Source organism: Notamacropus eugenii, chromosome 7 (assembly GCF_028372415.1).
Source record: "Notamacropus eugenii isolate mMacEug1 chromosome 7, mMacEug1.pri_v2, whole genome shotgun sequence".
In the NCBI taxonomy this organism is placed as follows: domain Eukaryota; kingdom Metazoa; phylum Chordata; class Mammalia; order Diprotodontia; family Macropodidae; genus Notamacropus; species Notamacropus eugenii.
In genome coordinates, this window is record NC_092878.1 from 103,446,530 (window position 1) to 103,469,028 (window position 22,499).

General features: G+C 39.4%; 1 protein-coding gene and 1 pseudogene across 4 annotated transcripts in view; one reads left to right on the forward strand and one right to left on the reverse strand.

The window, feature by feature from the left end:
* The window catches only part of PRIMPOL (primase and DNA directed polymerase), a 38,759-nt gene that overhangs the window by 8,578 nt on the left and 7,682 nt on the right, over positions 1-22,499 (forward strand). For 2 of the 4 annotated variants that reach the window (XM_072624000.1, XM_072623999.1), the window contains exons 3-10: positions 1,708-1,805; positions 3,212-3,341; positions 10,978-11,125; positions 16,023-16,295; positions 17,675-17,837; positions 18,793-18,881; positions 19,231-19,320; positions 19,397-19,505. In XM_072624000.1, the coding sequence (XP_072480101.1) occupies positions 1,708-1,805; positions 3,212-3,341; positions 10,978-11,125; positions 16,023-16,295; positions 17,675-17,837; positions 18,793-18,881; positions 19,231-19,320; positions 19,397-19,505 (1,100 nt within the window). Of the gene's footprint in view, positions 1-1,464; positions 1,609-1,707; positions 1,806-3,211; positions 3,342-10,977; positions 11,126-15,194; positions 15,280-16,022; positions 16,296-17,674; positions 17,838-18,792; positions 18,882-19,230; positions 19,321-19,396; positions 19,506-22,499 lie in introns of those variants that run through there. The other 2 variants (XM_072624001.1, XM_072624002.1) reach the window with 2 other exon arrangements.
* Positions 8,088-8,586, reverse strand: LOC140513923 (acyl-CoA-binding protein-like; annotated as a pseudogene).

Consider the following 22,499-nt stretch of genomic DNA (forward strand, 5'->3'; position numbering starts at 1 on the left):
CATTATTTCGTTAAAATTGCTGGGAAAACTGCAAAGTAGTCTTATAACAAAACAAAACAGTTAAGTAGAACCAATAACAGTGACTTCTTCTGAAGATGCACCACTCCTGATATGATTTCGGGGACTCCCAAAATTTCAGGGTGCAGGGCAGCGTTGCCTGGGATGAATTCGGCCACTCAAACTGTCTTCCAGTCAAGTGGCAAAGTTTATTGTGATGCCAATAGAATTAGATGAAGTTCCTTAGAGAACTTGCAAACTAATGAGAATGCTGCTAGGGCTTATATGGAAAAGGGACAGGGAGAGAATGTCAAGGGTGCTAATTACATAATCTAGGAACTTCAGGGGAATATACAGGTAGTCCAGGTGCCTTGAAAAGAAGGTGCCAGTCATGTATGGGTGGGAAAATTCAGGGAGTTGACAGAGAAAGCTCTGTTGATACATTTTTGGGGAGAGGACAAGATAGGTTTGCCAGATCATGGGCCTTGGTGAATCTGATGCCAGGGAAAGAGTCCTTGAGCCAGGCACCCTTGAAATAGCTTTTATCAAAGGAATTCCAGGATCGGGCCTGCAATAGGGAAGGATTTTCTCACAAAAAAACTGAGTTGTTTCCAGAGACATGGTCTCGGGCCTGGGGCACAAGCACAAGCACCCCATCACTCTGACTTCTTTGTTTTTAAAAAAATGAACAGAAATCAATTTTCTCTTCCTCCTATCTACCACTGTACTGCAGGAAAAAAAAAGGAAAGAAAGCAGATTTCTCTCAGTGGTTGTGTACAAGAATAAATATGTCTCCTATGGCCCTCTCAGTCCATCACGTCTCTGTCATGGGGAGTCTGCATGTTCCTTGACCCTCCAGAATCCTGGGCAATCTTTGTATTGATGGGAGTTCTGACGCTCTCAGAGTTGTTTGTCTTTACAATGTTGTGATCACTGTATAAATTGTTATCCTGGTTCTTCTTGCTTTTTCATGAATTTATAAAAGTCCTTGAAAATGTTTGTTTTTGTAATATTGATGCTATAGTATGAATTGTTCTTCTGGTTCTGCTTCCTTCCACTCTGCATCTGTTTACATATGAACCCAAATCTAGGGTTCTTTCCATCTTACTTACAGGAAGAGAAGTAACCAAGGGTAATAGAAAAATAAGGCTACTCCTGTGGGTAAATGATTGGTTAGCTAGAGGAGGGGAACTCACAGAACTGAAGAAAAGAGAAAATGAAAATCCTAGTAGAGGGCTGACTCACAAACTATCAAATCAAAACAAAAGAAACTTACTGGGGAACTAGAATTTCACTAATCAACGAGTCTAGTCAGGATTCTAGCAACTCTGCTTCCCCTCCCCCACAGCTGTTCGGTGCATACTAGTCAGCTATTTTTATCATAACTTCCTGAAAATAGTTTCCTGAAAATAGCTAAACCAAAAAAAAGTAGCTGATCTGTAAACAGTCCTGCACATAATGATTATAGAGTAACAGGCAGCCAAACTAGTCTATTTAACATTGATATAAGAAATCCTGAAGATTGTTTTTTTTGGTTTTCATGATATGAAAATGGTAGTTCTTAATTTACAGAGAAAAACTACTTGTGATTGGTAATGGATGAATTTTTAGGTAAGATAGTAAATAACTTGCAGTTTAGCTTTCAGGAGTTAACAGATTTGGGCAGCAATCATATGAGCATTTTGTAATGTTATTTTTGTCTTTATAAAGGATGTGCACGTATTTGCTTTGGAACACAAAGTGGGAGATGGACAACGTATATACCTTGTAACAACTTATTCTCAACTCTGGTTTTACTATAAGTCTCGGTAAGTATTCTGTGGAAGCACTATGCGTGGGCCCAAATGTATATACAGAAGGAAAGAATTTCCCTTTCTTACTTTGTAAGATTATTATAATCAAAATTGGATTTCATAGTGGTGAATTATAGAATTAGTTACTTTGTAAAACCTAATTCTGAAACAAGAATCATTTTTATGACTGTCTATAAATTTTTTGTCAGATGTTAGAAAAAAGATTATATAATTCAATTATATGACTTAAGTTCATGAAATGGCTCTTTCAAAGACAAGTGTTAAATAAAAGTATACCACCAGGAAAAATTTAATATTCATGTTATAATTATCACAAAGAAGTAGATACTTGGTTTGATAAGAAATCAAATACTTGTGATAACAAAAAAAAAAATTTAGCTTGTAACAAATTTATACCGTTGAACAAAGATTGTCCATGTAAATGGAATGTGAAAATCTTCACTGTGATCTATAAATGTGTTTTTAATGGTTAATTCTATCAGAATCACAATAATTACATTTATTTAATGTTTAAGAAAGCACTTTAAGAATGTTACCAGATATTTTCACAACTCTGTGAAGCAGATAAGACTTCAATACTCCCCAAATCCTATAATTTTTTATTAAAAGTATGAGTACTCCATTCACTGGCTCAGCTGGCAGTTCCCCCATGCTATGACCAAAAAAATTAAGCACCTGGTGGCTCACCTGCTGGTGATGAGCTTCTTTGAACATCATTTAGCCTTGAAGAACTTAGCATATCTGGTCTGTTTCTGTGAGCACCTTTCCAAGTCAGAAAGAATCTGTACACCCCCCACCCTTACCCCAAACCCTGTTGGGCCTGGCCTGAGAGAGCTCAGGATCACCATGACCCTACTAGATAATTGAAGTCTCACAGTAGGACTTAGGTTGAAGAAGACAAATGTTATTATCTCCATTTTGCAGATGGGGAAACTGAGTCTGAAAACACCTAAGTGACTTGTCCAGAGGAAGAAGGATACTGAAGTATCCAAGTCCAGTGCCTTTTTACATTACACTGTCATCTACATTGGGGCAGCTAGGTAGGAGCAGTGGATAGATTGCCAGGCCTGGAGTCAGGAATATTCATCTTGAGTTCAAATCTGGCCTCAGACACTAGCTGGGTGACCCTGGGCAAGTCACTTAACCCTGTTTGCCTCAATTTCCTTATCTGTCAAATGAGCTGGAGAAGGAAATGGCAAACCATTCCAGTATCTTTGCGAAGAAAGCCCCAAATGGGATCACAAACAATTGAACATAACTAAAGTGACAATAGCAATCATCAATATTGTTTAATTATAATATGTGGGCGAAACATAATTTAGCAACAGGTCTGCCATTTTTAAGTAAAGCACAAAAGTAACTATGATGTGAAATGTGTAATTTGAATTTTTTTAACTTAGGAAAAATCTGATGCACTGCTATGAAGTTATTCCTGAAAATGCTGTTTGCAAGCTTTATTTTGATTTGGAATTTAGTAAACCTGCCAATCCAGGAGCAAATGGAAAAGAAATGGTTGCATTACTAATTGAGGTAAAAGCCTAGCTATAAACCTAAGTTGTTCTTAATGTATCCAATTACATTGCACTTTTATTTATTCACAGGACATTTATCCAATCCGTGACATGTATGAACCACTTACTTGCCCTGTTTCTCCCTCCTGTTACCCATCTTTTGACTTTTCCCTCTCTGATTTCCACTTTGACCAGACAATGAACAGAGTATCAGGTTGGGTAAGATGTCATATAGTATATTTAAATTTATTTTAATATAAACTTAATAACCACTGATAAAAATGAATAATCAAACATATAAAATAAAGAGGAAAATCATCAATAAAAAAAATCTTTAACATTTATCAAGGTAGAACCAAAGGAATTAACAAATAAGCCATGAACAGTTTTATTCAGTGTGTCCCTTTATAGGTCTCTATGAAGTTCTGCTAAGTTGGCTTTGTTTAGTTTTTCTTACTTATTTTAAATATGTTTGTAATGTATGTGTTCTGGTTCTACTTTGGATCACTTCATAAAGGAAAGAAGATCATAAAGTTGGAAATGACTAAGGATTAATCCACTCCACATCTTTATGGGCCCTGAAAGGTGATGGAGGTAGAAAGAGACAGCTGGGATTCAAATGTAGGTGTTCTGACTCCTCAGTCAGCAAGATTTTCTGAAGGGTCTATTGTGGTTCAGGCACTGGGGATTCAAACAGAAATGAAACAGTCCCTCTCTTAAGTAGCTGATATTCTCTCAAGGGAAACAAGATGCAGAGTAAACACAGGTAATTTTGTGGGGGAGGGACTTGAAGGTAAAGAATCAGGAAAGGCCTCACAGAGGAGGTGGTGTTAGAAAAAAGGTTTGTAGGAAACTAGGCATTCTAAGAGAAGGAGCTGAGGAGGGAGAGCTTCGGCGGAATTGAGGACAGCCTGTGCCAAGATGTAGAGATAACAGCTGGAAGGTCAGATATGAGGAACAGTAAAAAGGCTGGTTTGGCTGGACTGTAGATTTCTTGAAGGGGAATAATATGTAAGACATGAAAGGCAAATGTGAGTCAGGTGGGGAAAGACTTTAAATGCTGACCTGAGGAGTTTGTATTAGATCCGAGAGGTAATAAAGGACTACTATAGTTTATTGAACAGGCACTGACACATTTTGACAGCTGTGAGGGGCATCAATTGAAGAGGAGAGAGACTTGAAGAAAGCTGAGAGATGATGAGGGCCTGAATTAGGGAGGAGCTCCTACTTGCATGTAGAGAAGGAGACAGAGGTAAGAAGTCTAAGGATGGACCCGATTTGGCAACTGTTTGGATATGGGGATGGAGGGAGAACAGGAAATTGAGGATGGCACCAAGGACTCGAGCCTTAATAAAGGAAAGGATGGCGATGCCCTCAACAGACATTGGAAAGTTTGGGAGAGGAGCGGGTTTATGAGAAAAGTGGTGAGTGTGGGATGTCTGCAGTACGCACTTTAAAATATCTAGTCAGCAGTTGGTGATAGTGAAACTGAATCTGAACAAAGCCAGTATGGTTCTGGGAGTCCTCTCCTGAAGACGATATGGGAGCCATTGGTGTCACAAAGGGACAGGGTGTATAGAGAGAGAAGAGAAAAGGGCCCAAGACAGTTAAGGGGCAAAATGTGGATGATGATTTAGCAAAGAAAACAAAGAATGAATAGTAAAACAGGAAGAGAACCAAAAGAAAGGTCACGAGAGAGTCCAAGAGGAGAAGAAGGCAATGTCAGTGCAGAGAGATGAGAAAGATGAGAACTAAAGAAAGGCCATCTTGTTTGACAATTAAGAGATCACTGGTGACTTCTGAGAGCAATTTCAGTTAAGTGGTAAGAGGCCAGATTGTTGAGGGTTTATCAGAATGAGAGAGAGAGAGAAAGAGAGAGAGGATGGTGGATAACAGGGACTAGTAGAATCTAGTGACTATTTTTTAAGGAGAGGGGAGACTTAGGAGTATTTAAAGACAGCAGAGAAGAAACCAGTAGATAGCAAGAGGTTAAATAGTAGAGGAAGGAAAGGGATGAGAGTGAGGGCAGTCTGTTGAAGACAGAAGTGAAAGGGATTAAAAGTCCATGTGAAAAGGTTGGCCAAAGGGTTTCCTCTTCAGGGGAGACTGGAATAAAGGGAACACTAGCGAATGATGTCAGAGAAGGGGAGAAGAGGGTGCTCTTGGCTAACTGCCTTGATTTTTCTTGGTAAAAGTATAGAGTGGTGAGAAGGTAAAGGGGAGGCCTGATGAGAGGAGAGAAGGTTTGGAACAGTTGTTGTGGTGAATGGGATAGCGGAGTTATTAGAGAGATTTACAAAGATGCCTTGCTGTAATGAGGACCCAGTTGAGATGATCTAACATGGATCTAGGCAGCACAGTTGTGTGACTTCTTGGAGCTCTGTTCAGCAGCAGCTGCATAAGAGGAAAGGCAGTGAATGAAGATTAATTCAGGATTGGAGTTGGCCAAGGTGTAAGGGGTGTGAGGTATGAAAAGTTTGAGACACTTAGTGTCTAGGTAATTAATCATTTTATTAAATATAGGTAGCGAGTAATTAATAAAAGGATGGTCATTTGACCTTCTTTCATAGGCTAATGATGAATCTTGGAGGCCTCTCAATGCTGATATGTCCTTTGAAAAGTGAGCATTCCCACAGGCAACAGTCCTCTTTGACTGATTAACAATTAATGAGAAAATTAATATTATAATGAGAGGTAGACCTATTCTGATGAGGATGTGACTTTGATCATATCACTCTTGCTCTCAGACCATCCCTCCAGTCTAGACAAAGGACATGCCCACACCCCTCCTACCCCAAGTCTGAGTAGAACACAATAGGCCAGAATTCACCTCGATTAAATTATATGAGGTTTTTCTAGTTGGGTGGGATAACCATTCCATCTAGATGAGATGATCTAGGTGGGGTGAATTTTTGGGCAAGGCAGTAATGGCCTTAAAAGACTGGCTGTGTTAACCTACAGGGATTTATTTCTGAATGAGGAAATAGAAAAAAATCTTAATAATTGGTTATTAATATAAGAGAGACATAACTATTTCTCAAGGAAAAGGGAGTGAAGAGCAGAAGATAGGGAGAGTTAAGCTGGTTAGCCACAGAGTCCAGCTTGACTATCTGATTATTCATACCCAAGGCTCCGGGTCTTGTTTCCATACCTTTAACCTAGCTGTCTGCCATGTATTCCCTCCTCACTTCTCACTCTTAAAATGCCTGATTTTCTTTCAACTCGGATCAAGTACAGTCTTCTGTGTTCCTTCCTCAGCTGCTTGTGCCCTGTCTCCTTACCTGCTAAAGGAGAAATCCAAACCCAATTCCACATTATCAGAAATGAAAAAGAATTACAAGTTAAAGTAGGATTATATTTTTGTGATTTTTTTTAAAAATAAGCATTACTTTATGAAGATGCTGCCAATATAGACCATATTACTTAATTTTACATTACTGTCCCCTTCCCCCCTTTTTTTAGGAAAAAATTGTTACTGTTAGTTTGTTGGTTATTTTGCATTAGTCAAATTTACAATTCTTGAAAACCATTTTTTGTAAGGTCTAGACCTGAAAAAGATCAAGGAAATAGGAAAAAGATCTTTATAGGCATAAAAACATTTACAGCAGCTTTCTTTTGTGGTGGCAAAAGACTGAAAACTACCAGGATGATAAGAAACGGGTGAATGTCATAGTATATAAATGTAAGAAGTACTATTATGCTGTAAAAAGTAAATGATTTCAAAGAGACCTGGAAACATTTGTATGAACTGATGAAGAGTGAAGGGAGCGGGGCCAGGAGAACAATTCTTATTATACTATCATGAAAAACAAATAATTTTGAGGTTTTCTATAAACTGCTGAAGATCAAAATGAGTAGACCAGGAGAACAGTTTATACAGTAATGCACACATTTTTAAACTAAAACATAGAAGTTACTACAGTTGTGGAACTAACTATTCTTTCAGCTGTGGTTACAATATTGTTGATTTTACTCTTTTATTTTACTTAGTTACAAAAAACTTCTTATGTGGTGGGGATAATCTGCAAGTGTTTGTAACAAAAACAAAACACATCAATGAAACTTTCTAAAAAGAAAATGCTTCGTAAGCTCTTTTAGCTTGGATAATAAAAATTCTTATTTTTATAGCTTTACAAGCAAGGAGTTAATCATTAAGTTTGTTAAGTACCTACTGTGCGGCCAGTACTGTGCTAAGTGCTAGGGATACAAAGCAAGGTAAAAAAGATAGTGTGCTCTCCTAGTCTAATGGGGGAGAGAACATACAAACAAGCTACATCGAGGAAAAATTTGAAAGAATCAACAGGGGGCAAGCTCTAGCATTCAGAGAGATTGGGAAAGGCTTCTTGTAGAAAGTAAGATTTTAGCTGGGCCTTGAAGGAAGCCAGGAATAGGAATGATGAGGGAAAGCATCCCAGGCACACATGGCATGGAGGCTATGGAGCCAGTGAAAATAATTTTGCTGAGTGCTTTGTTTCAGAAACGACAAGGAGTATCCTAGGAAGGTTTATGGTGAAAGAAGACTGAAAGGGTGGGGCAGGGGCAGGTTCAGAAAACTCTTTTTAAAGTAACAAATGCACTTTATTGATTTACAGATTAAAGAAAGCTACTGAACCAAGATTAATAACTTCTTCACTTTCCAGTTTAACAGCTGTGTGACCTAATGGGTCTAGAGTAGCCATGCAAACTCTTAAACTGCTGCACATTATTTACATGGGTTTGACTTTGATCACAGGAAAAGGAAATCAAAGCATTATTTTAATTTAACTTCCAATTGCATGGCTGATGTCTGAATCCAGTGTCTTTTATATTCCATATTTTCCTTTTAGTTCTTCCACTTTTGCAATATAAGCTTTCATGGAATCTTCTCTGGATTTCCCTTTCAAAGAGTTCTAGGCATCCCACTTAGCTGTGCCTTTGAAGTGACTTGTTTATAGTGGCTGTAGATAAACAACACCTCAAGGTCATCTGGTTTGCACTTCAGGTTTTTGACTTCTTCTGCAGCTTGGTCAAATTCATCCTGAGACGTTCTGCCAGCTTGAGCAAGGCAGAGAGGATCACGCAAGAGCTTTCACCTAACTCCTGCATGCTAAATGAAAGCAGTCTGGGCTAAAGGTTCAGAAAACTTAAAAGACATTGGATTTTATATCTGATCCCAAAGGTGATAGAGAACGCTGGAGTTTATTGAGTAGTGGGATGACATAGTGAGAGCTACACTTCACTCTGTGACAGCTCTGAAAGTTCATTGGTGTGTACATACCTGCCATAGGTACAGATTACAATCTATCCTCTGCTGTTATTATCAGCATCATTATGCAGCTACAAGTACACCACTTGGGATATACATCTGTTATCCCTGTGAGACTGATCCACTCTCCCCAAGACAGATATCTTTGATGTGATGTCATTTATTCCACTTCTCAGCTTTCACTTATCACTGACATACCTTCATATACCCACCATGCCACTTTCAATTACCCTTTGGGTTGCCTGTCATTTTAATTATCTTGAAATCATGAATGATCTATGATTTACCGCAGTACTATATTGCTAGTAATGTCTTACACAGACCGACATTTGTGGTAGCAGTCCAATGTGAGATCATTAAAAATACTTAGTAGTTTCCCAGATGTGATTCATTCTGCATAGTTTCTCCTATTCAGTTATGGACCCAGCTCAACCATATCCAGTACCTAGTTCTGCATGCTGTAATCCGAATTCTTCATGTACTTTGTTTTTCTTATATGGGTTTCTAGACTGTATTTTTTAAAGTAGCTATGGGTGTTACAGAGGAGGGGCCTTAAGTGTCTTGAGGTTTGATGAAGTCAACACAATATTATTCATGAACAGAAATAGTCTATGAACCTTATATCTATATAGAAATCCTCATCCCTTTGGAATTGGTGCAGGATACACTCCCTGATAGTGGGGAGTGTCTTTAGCAAATATGTCTCTATTTTTACTTCCTGATATATTGATTATTCATAGAATTAATAAGAACTGTCTCTGGTTGAATCAGTTAGGGAGGTTTTACCATCTTAGCTTTTTACAGGTGTCTCCTTATTGGACAAGAACCTTTAAGGTTCCATTATATTCTGCTGAATCAAACTCTTTTTTGATGTAATCAGACATTAAACTGGGTTCTTGTAAACATCTCTATCACTTGTGTGATATGAAGAAGTCTTCTGTGCAAAAAAGTCTGTTTCCTTCTCATATTTTCATTAATAATAACTTCAAAGCATTTCTAGATTATTATCATAAAGGTATTATTGCAATGGCAAAACAGGTATATGGGTTGGCAGTTGGCTATTATCTTCTCAATCTTCTATGGTTAATAATAACATCTCTGATCTTTTCCATTCTTTTGGAGTCCTTCCCTCTCTGATATGCCTTAAAAATCAATTTCTTGATTCTTTTAATCTGACCTATGAGTTTCTTCTATGTGTGTTTGGTCAGATTTATCCATTCTTCCTGACTCAATGCCATTTTCTCGCATTAGGTACTGAGGAGGTAGAGAGTTCATGATCATCAATAATTAAAATGGGTTCCTATACACAAATGTTGGCAAACCTGCCTTGTTTTTTAATGTATCTGTTGTTTTCCTTGTTTTACGCTTACATTCCTTCAAGATCATCTGTCTTAGCTGGGTCTCAAACCAAGCTTCCTGCGGATTGTCTTCCTCTCCACTGCTTTTCTAGGTTTTAGGAGATAACATAGCTTGTAATCTGCTGTCCTTCCCTTCCATGACGAGGGCCCTATTCTCAACAGATGTTGCTCTTGGCTATCACGTTGCTCTTCTTGGCACAGAAGTCCAAAGTATGTAGGCAGAAGCACCTTCTAACTCTTTGGACTTCATCTTTGTGATCATTTGACTTTGCTCAGCTTCTATAGAAAATAGTGATAATCAGAATCAATGTCTTTTTCCTTTTGTCCATTTCATAGGATCATAGCTTTAGAGATGGAAGGGACCTTAAAGGTCATCTCATCTAACTCTTCATTTCAGAGTTGAGGACGCTGATACCAGAGAGGTTGTGACTACTCCAGGGTCACAGAGGAAGTAAATAACAGATTTGAACCCATGTTCTCCAATACTAAATCATGCAATCTTTCCACTATACTATGCTGCCTCCAGATTATCTCCTTTTTCAGAAACAACAGCTGGTATAAAATGGCTTGAGTTGTAGGTGTTTTAATGTTATGTGAGGTTGACACTCAAAATGAATCTTGTATTTTAGTGGGTTTATGACCTCATTGATGTGGGTATGCCCTTTATCAGGTCTGTTAGCAACCCTTCATACCTTCTCATTGCATGTTCATGTAATGTGTGTTCAAATACGTATTGTAACAGAATTTTTCTGGACTAGTGTCTAACCTGGGAATGGCTAGAGGTGAAATGGAGCAGGTCGGAGACCAGAGTCAGCAATCATGTAGCGGTTTTAATAGTTAATTTTAGAGTGAGGAATATGGGTTCTCTTCAGGAGAAATCAGGTTTGCAAACTCTCATTTGTGTTTAAATGTGTGTGAGAAATATTTCAGCATACAGTTTGATTTGGATAAAACTAGTCACTAGATAGGTTCTGTTTACATCCAAATTCTCTAATATATTTTCTTAAGAAAAATTAAAGCGTTCAACCTACTTATATTCTTTAATTTTCTAGCATGTTTGTACAGCCCTTCAAGAGTCATTCAATGTTAATTGTTCAGCAGAAGATGTTCTCAACTTGGATTCTAGCACTGATGAAAAATTTAGCCGACATTTAATATTTCAGCTCCATAACGTTGCATTTAAAAATAATATCCATGTTGGTAAGTGCATTGTTTATCTCTAAATTTTGGCAAACTTAGCGTTTTTAAACCATAGAATTTTGTTGGATGCTAATCTTTCTCCCTCCTCACATATTAGAGTGTGTTAAAAATAGATCTTGAGCTTCATGGATATGAGATGCAGCATGGTACAGTAAAAAGAGAGTGGCATTTGGAATCAGAGGGCCTGGGTTCAAATTCTAGCTCTATTGCTTTCTACCTGTGTGACTTTGGGTCTCAGTTTCCCTCAGCAGTAAAAAGAGGGGATTGGATCAGATGATCGTGAAACTCCCTCCAGCTGTAAAGCTCTGTTCCTACTCTGGTACCACACTCTTCACTCCAGTAACTCTGTAACCCATTCTTAATTCTTAACCTGCGGATCCCTAACCTGACTATGTCAAGCATTTGTCCCGCCCCAACAAGGAAGCATGAGATTTCCTATTATGGCAGAAATGGCCCCAGTTTAAGATCTTATTGTTATGGAATCTGGCTCCTGACTTCCCTTGTCCTTTAATGCCTTTCCTTGCTCTCCCAAATGTATGATTCATAACTGACTCTTGGGCTGTAGTGGGCCAAAATCTAGGCAAGCTCAGTCAAAAAAAGGATGAGGATGTGCTAGTGCCTGGTACGGTAGGATAGGAACAGAAGGAAGTATCTGTGCAAAGCTAGTCTAAGCAAAAAGGGAGGACACATGTACAGGGAAGGGACTGGGGTGAATGATTCTCAGTCACTGGGTTCCTGCTTGGGTCCTCACAGGATCAACTGCAAGATATCTCAATGGATACTGAGTCAGTAAGCTATTTAAGAGAGTTTCTAGGTGCACACCTTACTTTGGCAGCAGTCTGGGAAAGGACTGAGCCTACTTATGAAAGCCTAGCCTATGGAAGTGTTAAGGCCCTGATACTAATAATAACTGCTTGCATTTATATGGCACTTTACAGTTTGCAAAGGAATGCTTTTGGGAGATTGCAGCAGTCCTTTGCTGACGTCATTTCCCATGATAGCAAAAGCCCATCTTTTCGATCCTAGTAATCTGCTGGTTGTTGGTACATGACAACAAATTACTTTCTGAAGAACTAAAAATGAGTATTGCACAGAGGGCAGCAGGAGGAGAGCCAGGTGGTAGAGGGAAGGAATCCTAAATAACAGTAGTGAAAAACACTCTCAGGGAATTGTATGATAGAAAGATGGCCTGAAGATGGGACAGGAATAGAGGTGACAGATGGAAAGCTATTGCTTCACAGGGACCCTGGCAATGTCAGGAAAAAGTGAAAGGCCATCAACACTCTGGGTAACCCCAGTGGGCTACTGTGGGAGGACATGGACAAGAGGTGGATGGCATGGGCAGAGTTGATTGAGTTATAACCTGCAGCATTGGAGAGAACTCTTAAATCAGTGAGATCACAGATCCATTTAAGTATCTTTTCCTCACATCAACCTTGTGAGGGAGGTAGCACAAGAATTATTATCTCCATTTCCCAGATGAGGAAACTGAGGTTTTCAGAGATTAATTGATTTGCCTCTGCTTTCAAAGCCAGTGATTTACTGAGATAGTTTTCCTACCCTGGTGTGTTGACTCCAAGTCCTTTACTCTTTGCACTGTACCATGCAGTCTTTTCTGACTGCTCCTTCTTAGTTCCCATTAGTCATTCTCCCTTCTCAAGACTCCTCATGCTCTGTTCTGAAAACTGGTCTCTTTTTTCTCCTTTGGCAATTTCAGCCACTTCCTTGGCTTTAACTATTGTCTCTGTTCCAGTGCCTCACACATCTGTGTTATTTCCCCTAAATTCCAGTCTCATATTTCTAGCTGTTTGCTATTTCTATCTGGACCTCAAACCTAATGTGTCACATGTTAAGCTCATTTTTGTTTTCCTATCTCCCCTGCCAAGAAATACCCATAAACTTTGCCTCTCTTGTAACTTTCCTCTGTTGTTGGCACCTTTATTAACCCAAGTAACCCAAGATCAAAACCTCTGTATTTGGTTTGAAAATATCAAAGAATCTTCCTTCTGTACTCGATTAGAGATTTGGAGCTAGAAAGGATCTATCCAATCCTTTCATTTTACTGATGAGGAAACTGAGGCCCAGGGAGGTTATATGCAGGCAAAGAAATGATCAAAGGAAGAGTTTCAGAGAAACCTGGGAAGACCTGGATGAATAGATAATGCAGATAAAGTGAAGTGAGCAGAACGAAAGCTAAGAAAGCCTGAACTTGGTTAGTCCCAGGGTCAGGGCATGGCACAAACTGTGTCTCCCTTGATGCCTCTTCTTGGTGGCCTCTGGCTGTGGTGACACGGTTTCCTATTCATGTAGGGACAATGCCCTTTAGATGTGGTGAAAATGTATTACAAAAGAGGGATGAAGGCTTAGAAATTGTGACTTTGCCCACAGTGATGCTCAGTTACTTCAAGGCCTGGCGATGTTGGGGCCTTAAGCAGTATCAGCTGAGAAAGTTGAGTATGAGACAATTGAGAAAGGCCCAAAGTATTTGCTGTAGTCTCAGGAATACAAGGCTAGTGAGACCAGAATGGAGGGAGCTGGAGAGGTGAGGAGCATGGCGGCCTGAGTCTGAGCGCCGAGGCCTCTCACCCAGCCAGCACACAAGGCTGCCCTGCTGGGGGTGTCTTCATTTCGCATATCATCCAGCTTCCTTTCAATCATCTTAAGTCCCTTGATTAATTTTTACTGAACCAGACTAGTAATCAGGAAACATAATTTCCTGTTTTCAAGAAAAATAATAGCATTTTCTATTTGGAGCACCTTCTGCTCCTTTTTGTCTTGGTCTGTGGCTGCTGGTCACTCACCATATCCTTGAAGCAGTTGTGCATTGTTTGTACAGAAAGTCAATGGCTTTGCTTTTGTCTCTTGTCTTCTTACTAATTCACAACAAATTAAATACACTGACTGGAAAGTAAAGTGAGTAAGTTAGTCCTGTGTAAGGAGGACAGTGGTTTGGCCCTGTTTAGGAATAAGATTGAGGGGAAGAGCAGTGTTTTTTAGCTAGAGTGAGAGTTCAATATGGGAGAGAAGAAATTTAGAGTGGTGGTTGTTGATTTGCTTAGTAATGTTACATAATTTCATCCAGGGGTATTCATAATGTGAATAAATCTTACAAATTAGAAATTAAAATCTCTCATGTTACAAATACATTTATTGTAACTTTTCAAATTGGAGTAGTCTTCTTTCTTACTTAGCCTCATTTTGTCCAGGCCTGTGGTTTCATTGGTATAAGAAACTCCTGGTGAGAGAACTCCCTCTGCTCCTGCCAACCAGGACCTATTCTGCCCACAGTCTATGATGTGAGGGAACTGCCTGAGCAGCTGAGAGTCTAAGGAACTTGCCTGTTGTCACACAGCTAATGAGTGTCAGAAGGAGGAACTGAGGCCAGCCCTCTGTCCACAACTCCATGCAATCCCTCTCAGGTCCTCATAGCAGTATTCATTTATCCAGTATTTATGAGTTAAAGCCATATAACATGCAAACTTAAAAAAAATCTAAGGAAGCTCTTGCTTGACCTATTTTCATTTGTTAAGTACTTATTAGTGTTTAGTATTTATTAAGTGCCCACTGTGTGTCAGGCTCCCTACTAAGCACTGAGGATACAAAGGAGGTCAAAAACAGTCTCTGCTCTTTAGGAGCTCACAGGCTAATGGACTAATGGGTAGGCAATACTTCTGGTGTTCAGTTTTCTCAAAATACACCAGGGTTCAGGGGGACTTGACCAAAATGCCAAGTATAATAAACAAATATAATTTACTTTTGAAAATCATTTAAAAAAACTTAAACTCTATGATAAAACAGATTTAATTACTCTATTATGCATAATTATAAATGTATTTATCTGAAGAAATCTAAAGAATTTGTCTGTATTCATCTTGGTCAATGATTCAGTTGATTCATCAGTAAATCAGAGATATCTCCAATTTCCAGCTCACCCTTTGGCCCATTGCTCTGACCTTTTCTACTCCAGGTCATCTTCCTTCTCTAACCCTGATCCCTCTGGCTTGACTTTTGGTAGCTGTATTAAGGTCAAATGTGAATCTGTTCCTGGGACTGGAAGAGTCTGAATCTGAGGGGAACCAGATGGAGGAGCTCTGAGCAGCCCTGCTGTTTCAGAGTAGTGCATTCTCTGAGTGCAATGGGCTGTACTCCCTCAGGTATTTATCCAGTCTTCTTGAAGACTGGCAATGATGTAGAAACCATGACCTCCTGAGACAGCCCACTCCATTTGGGGACAACTCCTTAAGAAGTTTTTTTCTTATATTAACTTGAAGTCCACTTCTTTGTAACTTCTATCCATTGCTCCTAGTTCTGTCCCCTGAAGCTACATACAAGTCTGACGCTGCTGCTTCATGCCAGCCCCTCAGATGCTTGAAGACACTGGCACATTCTTCTCCAGTCTAAGTTTTCCTAGTTAGTTCAGTTGATCGTCATGTGGCATAGTTCCCAGTCATCTCACTGTCCCTGTCACCTTCCTACCCAGTGTCCTTACAATGTAGTGCGCGTAGCAGAACATCATATTCCAGATGTGGATTAGTAACAATGCCAGGGATGGTGGGGCTGGGGTAGCTAAAGCCAGCAGTAGGGATTAGAGGAGTAGAAGAAGGGCACTGAATGGGTCAAGTCCTTGACATCAGTGAGTGGAAGTTGGTTGCTGATTGCTTGGGCGTCAGCCATAAATTCAGAGTTATTGTTCAAACCAGTAGTTGGGTTATTTTATTCCTTTGGTTCCTTATTTTCTTTCCTTATGCATTATGCACGTAAGTCCAAAGTAGAAGGGAAAACATTGACTTACTCTGAGGGTGTAGAAGACTTGCCCTTAGGTAGATATGGTTAACACTAGAAGTTTTAAATTGAATAAAACAATTGCTTCAGTTAATCATATCTGTTTCCTTTTAAGGTAATTTTGTTAGAAAAATCTTGCAACCTGTGATTGCATTTGATGACAGTAAAATTAATGACAAGATACCAGAAGTACCCTCTTCTTCAAAAGCAGTAGTGAAATCAGCACCCTCTTTTACAAACATATCTGAAAATAAAAATATTGCGAAAAGCCAGCCCTTTAATTCATGTAAGGTAGAAGACTTGGGGACATCTGAGCAAAATGGACCAGATCTTTCGTTTTTAATTGTGAAGAATAAAGGAGGAGATGATCACCTTTTTGTGGATGTGGGTATGGAAAATTTTTTGAACTTATCTGTATACTCATAACTGTTGGAATTATTATTCTATCCAGGTAGCTTTGGACCAGCCTCAAAGGAAATTGGAAAACATGGTTTTTGGAGGGCTTATCACAGAATAGTACTATTCAAAGGAAAATTCTTCATTTGGGCTTTCACCTTGATGAGTGAGGCAAAACTGAGGACAAAGAATAAAAAGGAGTTTGTTATAAGTATTTCAAGGTAGCAGCTGAGGAGCTCCTCACTGAAGATCATTGAGGGCTTTGAGATGGGGCCGGATTTTACCGGAAACTTTAAAGACAATTTGGACAGGTCCATTTCAGCAAAAACCCTTGCATCTCAGTTCCTCCCCAGGGTAGCAGATGCATGACCATTTGTAGGTGGGTGATGTGACAAGGAGCAGGTAATATAAAAAGCTGTGCTGTGTTGCCTTCCCCAAGCAGAGCCTCTCCCAACCTGGATTTGATTGGGAATCAGGACTGGGAACTGAGTCAGCGTAACTTTCAGTAACTCACAAACCTAGCCGTGCTAGTCACCAGTAGCCAAACACTGTGCCTGCCTTGCCCCTTAATGATGTTTCAGGTGATGTCTATCCAGTTCCTGACAGGCCTGACCCCTAAAGAAGGGAAGGGGAAAGCATTTATGCAGCACCAGCGTTGTGCCGGGCACTGTGCTAAGCACTTTTTACAATCTTAATCTCATCTGTTCTTCACAACAACCTTGCGAGGTATCTGCTGTTATAGATAAAGGAACTGAGGCAAACAGATGAAGTGACTTGCTCAGGGTCACACCAATAAATATGTGAGGCCAGATTTGAACTTTTGGTCCTCCTGATGCCAGGCCCATTGCTCTGTTCACCGAGTACCAGCTGCCTCAGAGAGTCGGCTTAAAGGCCTAATATGAATATTTTAATAATGATTTGCTTGGGAAAATTAGTCCAACCTTACATCTACATCCATGTATGTAATAATGGGAAACTGATTTCTTAAATGTTCCTGGACAGTTTCAGAGAAGACTTGAATTTTCTTTCAAAGAAAACTTTTCTTTTGTAATCTTGGATAAAAAACTAATTTTTTCCTTATATGCCTCGTGTAGACCACAGCAATAAAGCAGTATTTACTGGTTGTACAAAGTGTTATTTAAAGATGACATAATAGCTCACTTGGTAATAATACTTTAAAGTTCATAAAATGCTTTAAGACAGACGTATTACAAAACTCATTCCACAGATGAGGAAATGAGTCGTAAGTTAAATGAATTGTCCACTGATGTAATTAATAAGAGTCAGAGCAGAGATCCAGATTCAGATATCACACTGATTTCCCAGAATTCATACCTTTTTCTTTGTGTTTTACATGGATATATTATATAGGAGTTTATACAAGAAATAGGAACTTCCGGCTCTACAAATCATCGAAATTGGGCAAACGTGTGCCTTTGGAAGTAGCTGAAGATAACCGATTTTTTCCTAAACAATCAAAGACTGTTTCTACAGAAAACCAGTATTTCCTTTCTTCCTTGGTCACCAACATCAGGTATGTAGTGCCAGAGTTAAGCTAATTGTAACATTTATCAAAGATCTGATGGTATTGGGATCCTCTGAGGCCTTTGCGTTCTCTGGAGCCACCACTTCTAATATTGGAGATTAGTAGCTCTCTGGGTCAGGAGACTAGAAGCTTCATGTACTGCGGAGAGCACTGGGTCTAGAGTCTGGAAGACCGGAGTTCAAATCCAGCCTCAGACACTTTAATAGCTGCATGAACCTGGGCAAGTCATTTAACCTGTCTTTCTCAGTTTCCTCATCTGCAAAATGGGGATAATAATAGCACCTTCCACTGGGATCACTGTGAGGATTATATGAGACATTTGTAAAGCTCTTAGCACAGTGCCTGGCTCATATAAATGCTTAGTTCCTTCCCATTGGCCTAAGAATCAGATCTGAGTGCCAGCCATGACTGACACTCATTAGTTGTGTGGCTGTGGGTGAATCCCTGAGCCGTCTTTAAAATAGGAAGAGTAACAATAACCCTGGGGCTACCTGTTTCCTGGCTGGTTGTATAAAAAGTGCTTTGTAAACCTAGTGTTGCCTCTATACCTGTGGTGATGATATTAGATGATATTAGTCAGGCTGCCTGACTACCTGTTTAGAGATTTGTCTAGTACACTATATTACTCTTCTGATTTTCAGGCAATAATCATTTACTAAGTCCCTACTATGTGCCAAATACCATGATAATTGTGCTGCAGGTTTGCAGTTGTGGCAATCCTTGTTCACCTTGTCATCAGAGGGAGTAATTTATTCAGTAGCTCTCACCTTCCTTTCGAGAAAGGCGGATTGTGTGGGTAAATGTGGTGCAACACCACATTTGAATGATATTGAATAAATAGTATTTAAATGTTCTAATGTTTAGAACTTAATTGCTTTCCATGGCATTTTGTTCTTTAATATTAATGTAATGGCATTTTATTTTTCTCTGTTTATATTCTCAGATTTTCAGACACTTTACGAATCCTTACCTGTGATGTACCTCTAAGTAAACAAAAAAGGACTGAATGTTTTAATAGTGGCTGTACTAGAGGTACAGTATTTAAATTATTTCATACATTTGCTATTTCTTAAAAGTTTACTTAGTCTTAAAATTAAATGACACTTTTTATCGCAGTGTTCTTATTATAGGTTTCTTATTTTAAAAACTGTAAAATCATGGACTTAATTAAAAATCTGGGTTCAACCAAACTGCTAAGGGAGCAGAATTGACCTAATTTTGAGTTTCACTCTCTCATTCTTTCCTGAGCTTGCTCTCTCATTGCCAAAAGGCAAACAGGAAGGGAGGAAAATGTGGGCACCTGGGCTGAGAAAATCTATAGCCCCTGAATAATATCTTTTAGCTCTTGAGTATTTTACACATTCCCTTTCTTTTGTTGCAGTGGGTAGCAGTGAAGGCTTCCAGTGTTCACCATACCCTGAAATCGATAACTTTGTACTTACTTTGGTGAATAAAAATGGCATTAAGGGAGGTAAATATCTTTGTTGTTTATTAAGTATTGCTTAGATGCGGTTCTGTTGAATTTATAAATATTGTTGATGTTTCAGGAATTCGGTGTTGGAACTACTTTTTCCCAGAAGAATTACTTGTTTATGATATTTCTAAGTATCGCTGGTGTGGAAATATTAAAAGAGCCCACAAGAGTAATAACATAATGTAAGTAAATGCTTAGTGTTTAGTGCATAAACTTGTGGCATTTTAGATTGGATTTTTGCAGAGAATTATGTTAAATGTATAGTTACAGTTTATTTCTAATAATCTGTATCTACTACATTTGATTTTTATGCTCTACTTGATAATGTAAGCATTTACTTAGCTTACACTTAAGTCTCAAGCTAAGGAGAGCTGTTTAAACCACATGTTCCCAAAGGGTGATACTGCCTCCTTGGAGGCACTGGAACATTCCAGGGGGGTAGTAGTAACCTCAGGTGCATCTGGTGGGCATTGAATAAAAATAAGGGGGTGGTAGAAGCATAAGGAGAGAAGAAAATTTTGAAAAACAGGTAGTACATGTTTCATCTGTTGTGTGACAGCGTTAGAGTTAGAATACATTATTTTCCAAATGAACACACAAAATGCAAATTAAAACCAATCAGTGGTCAAGTCCACAGACAGGTCTTAACAAGTAAGTGTTGGCAAGTGAGCCTGTTGTGCATTGTTGGGAAGTCCAGCATGCGTCAGCAAGAACATGTGTGTGTAATGACTTGTTTATAATAGGATACTATATGGTTATATGACGCAGTATTGCATCATCAAAATTTCAGTGCAGGAAAAAACCCCACAAATTTACAATAAACTATTAAATTTAAGGTGAGTCATTTAAAAAAAAATCTTTTAAATGTTGAAAATTTTTTTTAAAAAACCATTAAAGGGGTAAAGAAAGTAGATTTCCAGGGAGTGAATAATTTTTTTTTTTAAATGGGGTGGTAGGCCAGACAAGTTTGGGAACCTCTGGTTTGAGTTGGGAACAAGAATATAATTCCCCAGATTTAGGGACAGAAATGGGATTAGCAAGACTTTGAATGTGGCAAACCCTGAAAAAGGAGAGCCGGGTTAAGATCCGAAACACCCTTGTGTTATCTACCTTTGTAGCCTTACCTACTACTCATTTAACTCAAATTCACATTGAATCAAAGCTTCTGCAGACTAGCATTGTCTGCAGCCTGATCCGGTTATCTGAAGTGCAGTGGACAGAGTACCAAGATCTGAGTCCAAATCAACCTCAGACACTTGCTAGCTGTGTGACCCTTGGCAAGTCACTTAACCCTTCTGCCTCAGTGCCTCACCTGTAAAAGGGGGTTGTGTTTATCCTTTGTTTTTGAAGAGGACCATGACATCAGAGAAGTGATGACATGACTTGCGTTTGACTTTGTTTTGAGTGAAGGAGGGCTGTGCAAGGTCACCAGCCTCATTTCTCCTCCAGAGCCATCTGGATCCAGTGACCAGATATTCATCAGGATGACTGGAGATGGCCCAGGATGCAATGGGAGACCTTGGCCTTGTAGGCTAAGGCCTTTTCAGGTACTCACTCAAAGTGAAGTAATGCCCATTCAGTGAATAGGCCTCTTTAAGAAGTAATCTGGGGATGACCCCTTTGAATAGGAAATAAATCAAGCTGGGAGGAGCCTCAGGGTTGTTTCAAAGAGAGACAGTTACTATTGACATTTACTCTAAGCCAGGAGGGTCCAAGAAACAGCCATTGAGTGGAGCTTTGGCAGGAACCTATTGTCAATCTATGGGCTTCAGAGTACATTGGGTATAAGGGTTTAGAAAAGAAAGAAAAAGGAAGGAAGGAAGGGAGGAAGGGAGAAGAAAGAAATCTAGTCAGTAAACCCCAGGTTAACAAGGCAGCTTCTAGCCAAAATTTACCTTCTTTTGGAGAGGAGAAGGAAGGGGAGAGGGAGAGGTTGAGAGAGAGGATGAGCTGAGTTACCCAGCTAGCTGGGTCCACAGTCAGCTTGCTGTACTCACAGGTTGTGTTCAACCTTTGTTTTCAAAGAGGACCATGACATCAGAGAAATGATGACATGATTTGTACTTGACTTTGTTTTAAGTGAGAGGACTGTGCAAGGTCACCAGCCTCACTTCCCCTCCTGGGTCATCTGGATCCAGTGACCAAATATTCATCTGTAAGAAAAATGAGGACACACTGGGGAAGTAAATGGCAAATCATCCCAATATTTTTGCCTGTAGAGTCAGACACTGCTGAACAACAGTTCCAGTTTCTGAATGGGGAGGAGCTGAGGTGACTTTGCTAAGGGAGATCCAGTAATATACTGTCAGGCTGATCAGACCCTGTCAGCCCTCAGTGGGGTCTTTTGGTCACTGACCCGATTTATTGGCTACTACTAGCCTAATTAATACATTGAACATGCTTGGACCGCTGTCTCTCAGTTTATCTTATTTTCAAACATAACAGCACTATGAGATAAAAAAGCACATGCACTGTCCCCCTTTTTGGGTCTCCTGTGCTGGCTTCCTCTTCTTCCTTCTGCCTCCTAAATGTCACAAGTTCTTGGACCTTTGCTTTTCTCTTTCTATAATCTGTAGCCTCAGCTTTCTCTTCTATGTGGATGACTCCCAAATCTGTGGTTTCATCAAAGGAGTCTCTTCTGAGTCTCAGGTATGCATGTTTAGTGAACATTTCTAGTTGCTTTAAGTTAAACATATGCTTTACTAACTCTAGGACATTGAGGGCAACACTTAATGTGACTGGGTCACAGGTTCTTATATGTAAAATAAGGAGTCTAGATTTGATGGTCTCAAAAGGGCTTTCCCAGCTGTGTTCGTTGTCTAAAACCAGACTCATCATTGCAAGGCAATGTGGTCAGGTGAAAAGAGTTAAAGGGGCCTAGATTTGAATCATGGCTCTGCCCCTGGGGCAAGTCAGTTTGCTTCTCTGGGCCTCAGTTTCCTCAAACGTAAAATAAGGGGGTTGAAAAGATGACCTTTGAGAACCATTCCAAATCTGTTTTCTTATGATCCCTATCAACACAGGACTCCACCTCATGATTTCTTTTCTATCATTCTCACAGATACTCTAAGGCTTGAAATGTCATCATCATCGTCTGAGAATTTAGGATTAAAAGAGACCTCAGGGATCATGTCATCCAGCCTTCTCATTTTCTCATTGAGGAAGCTGAGGCACAG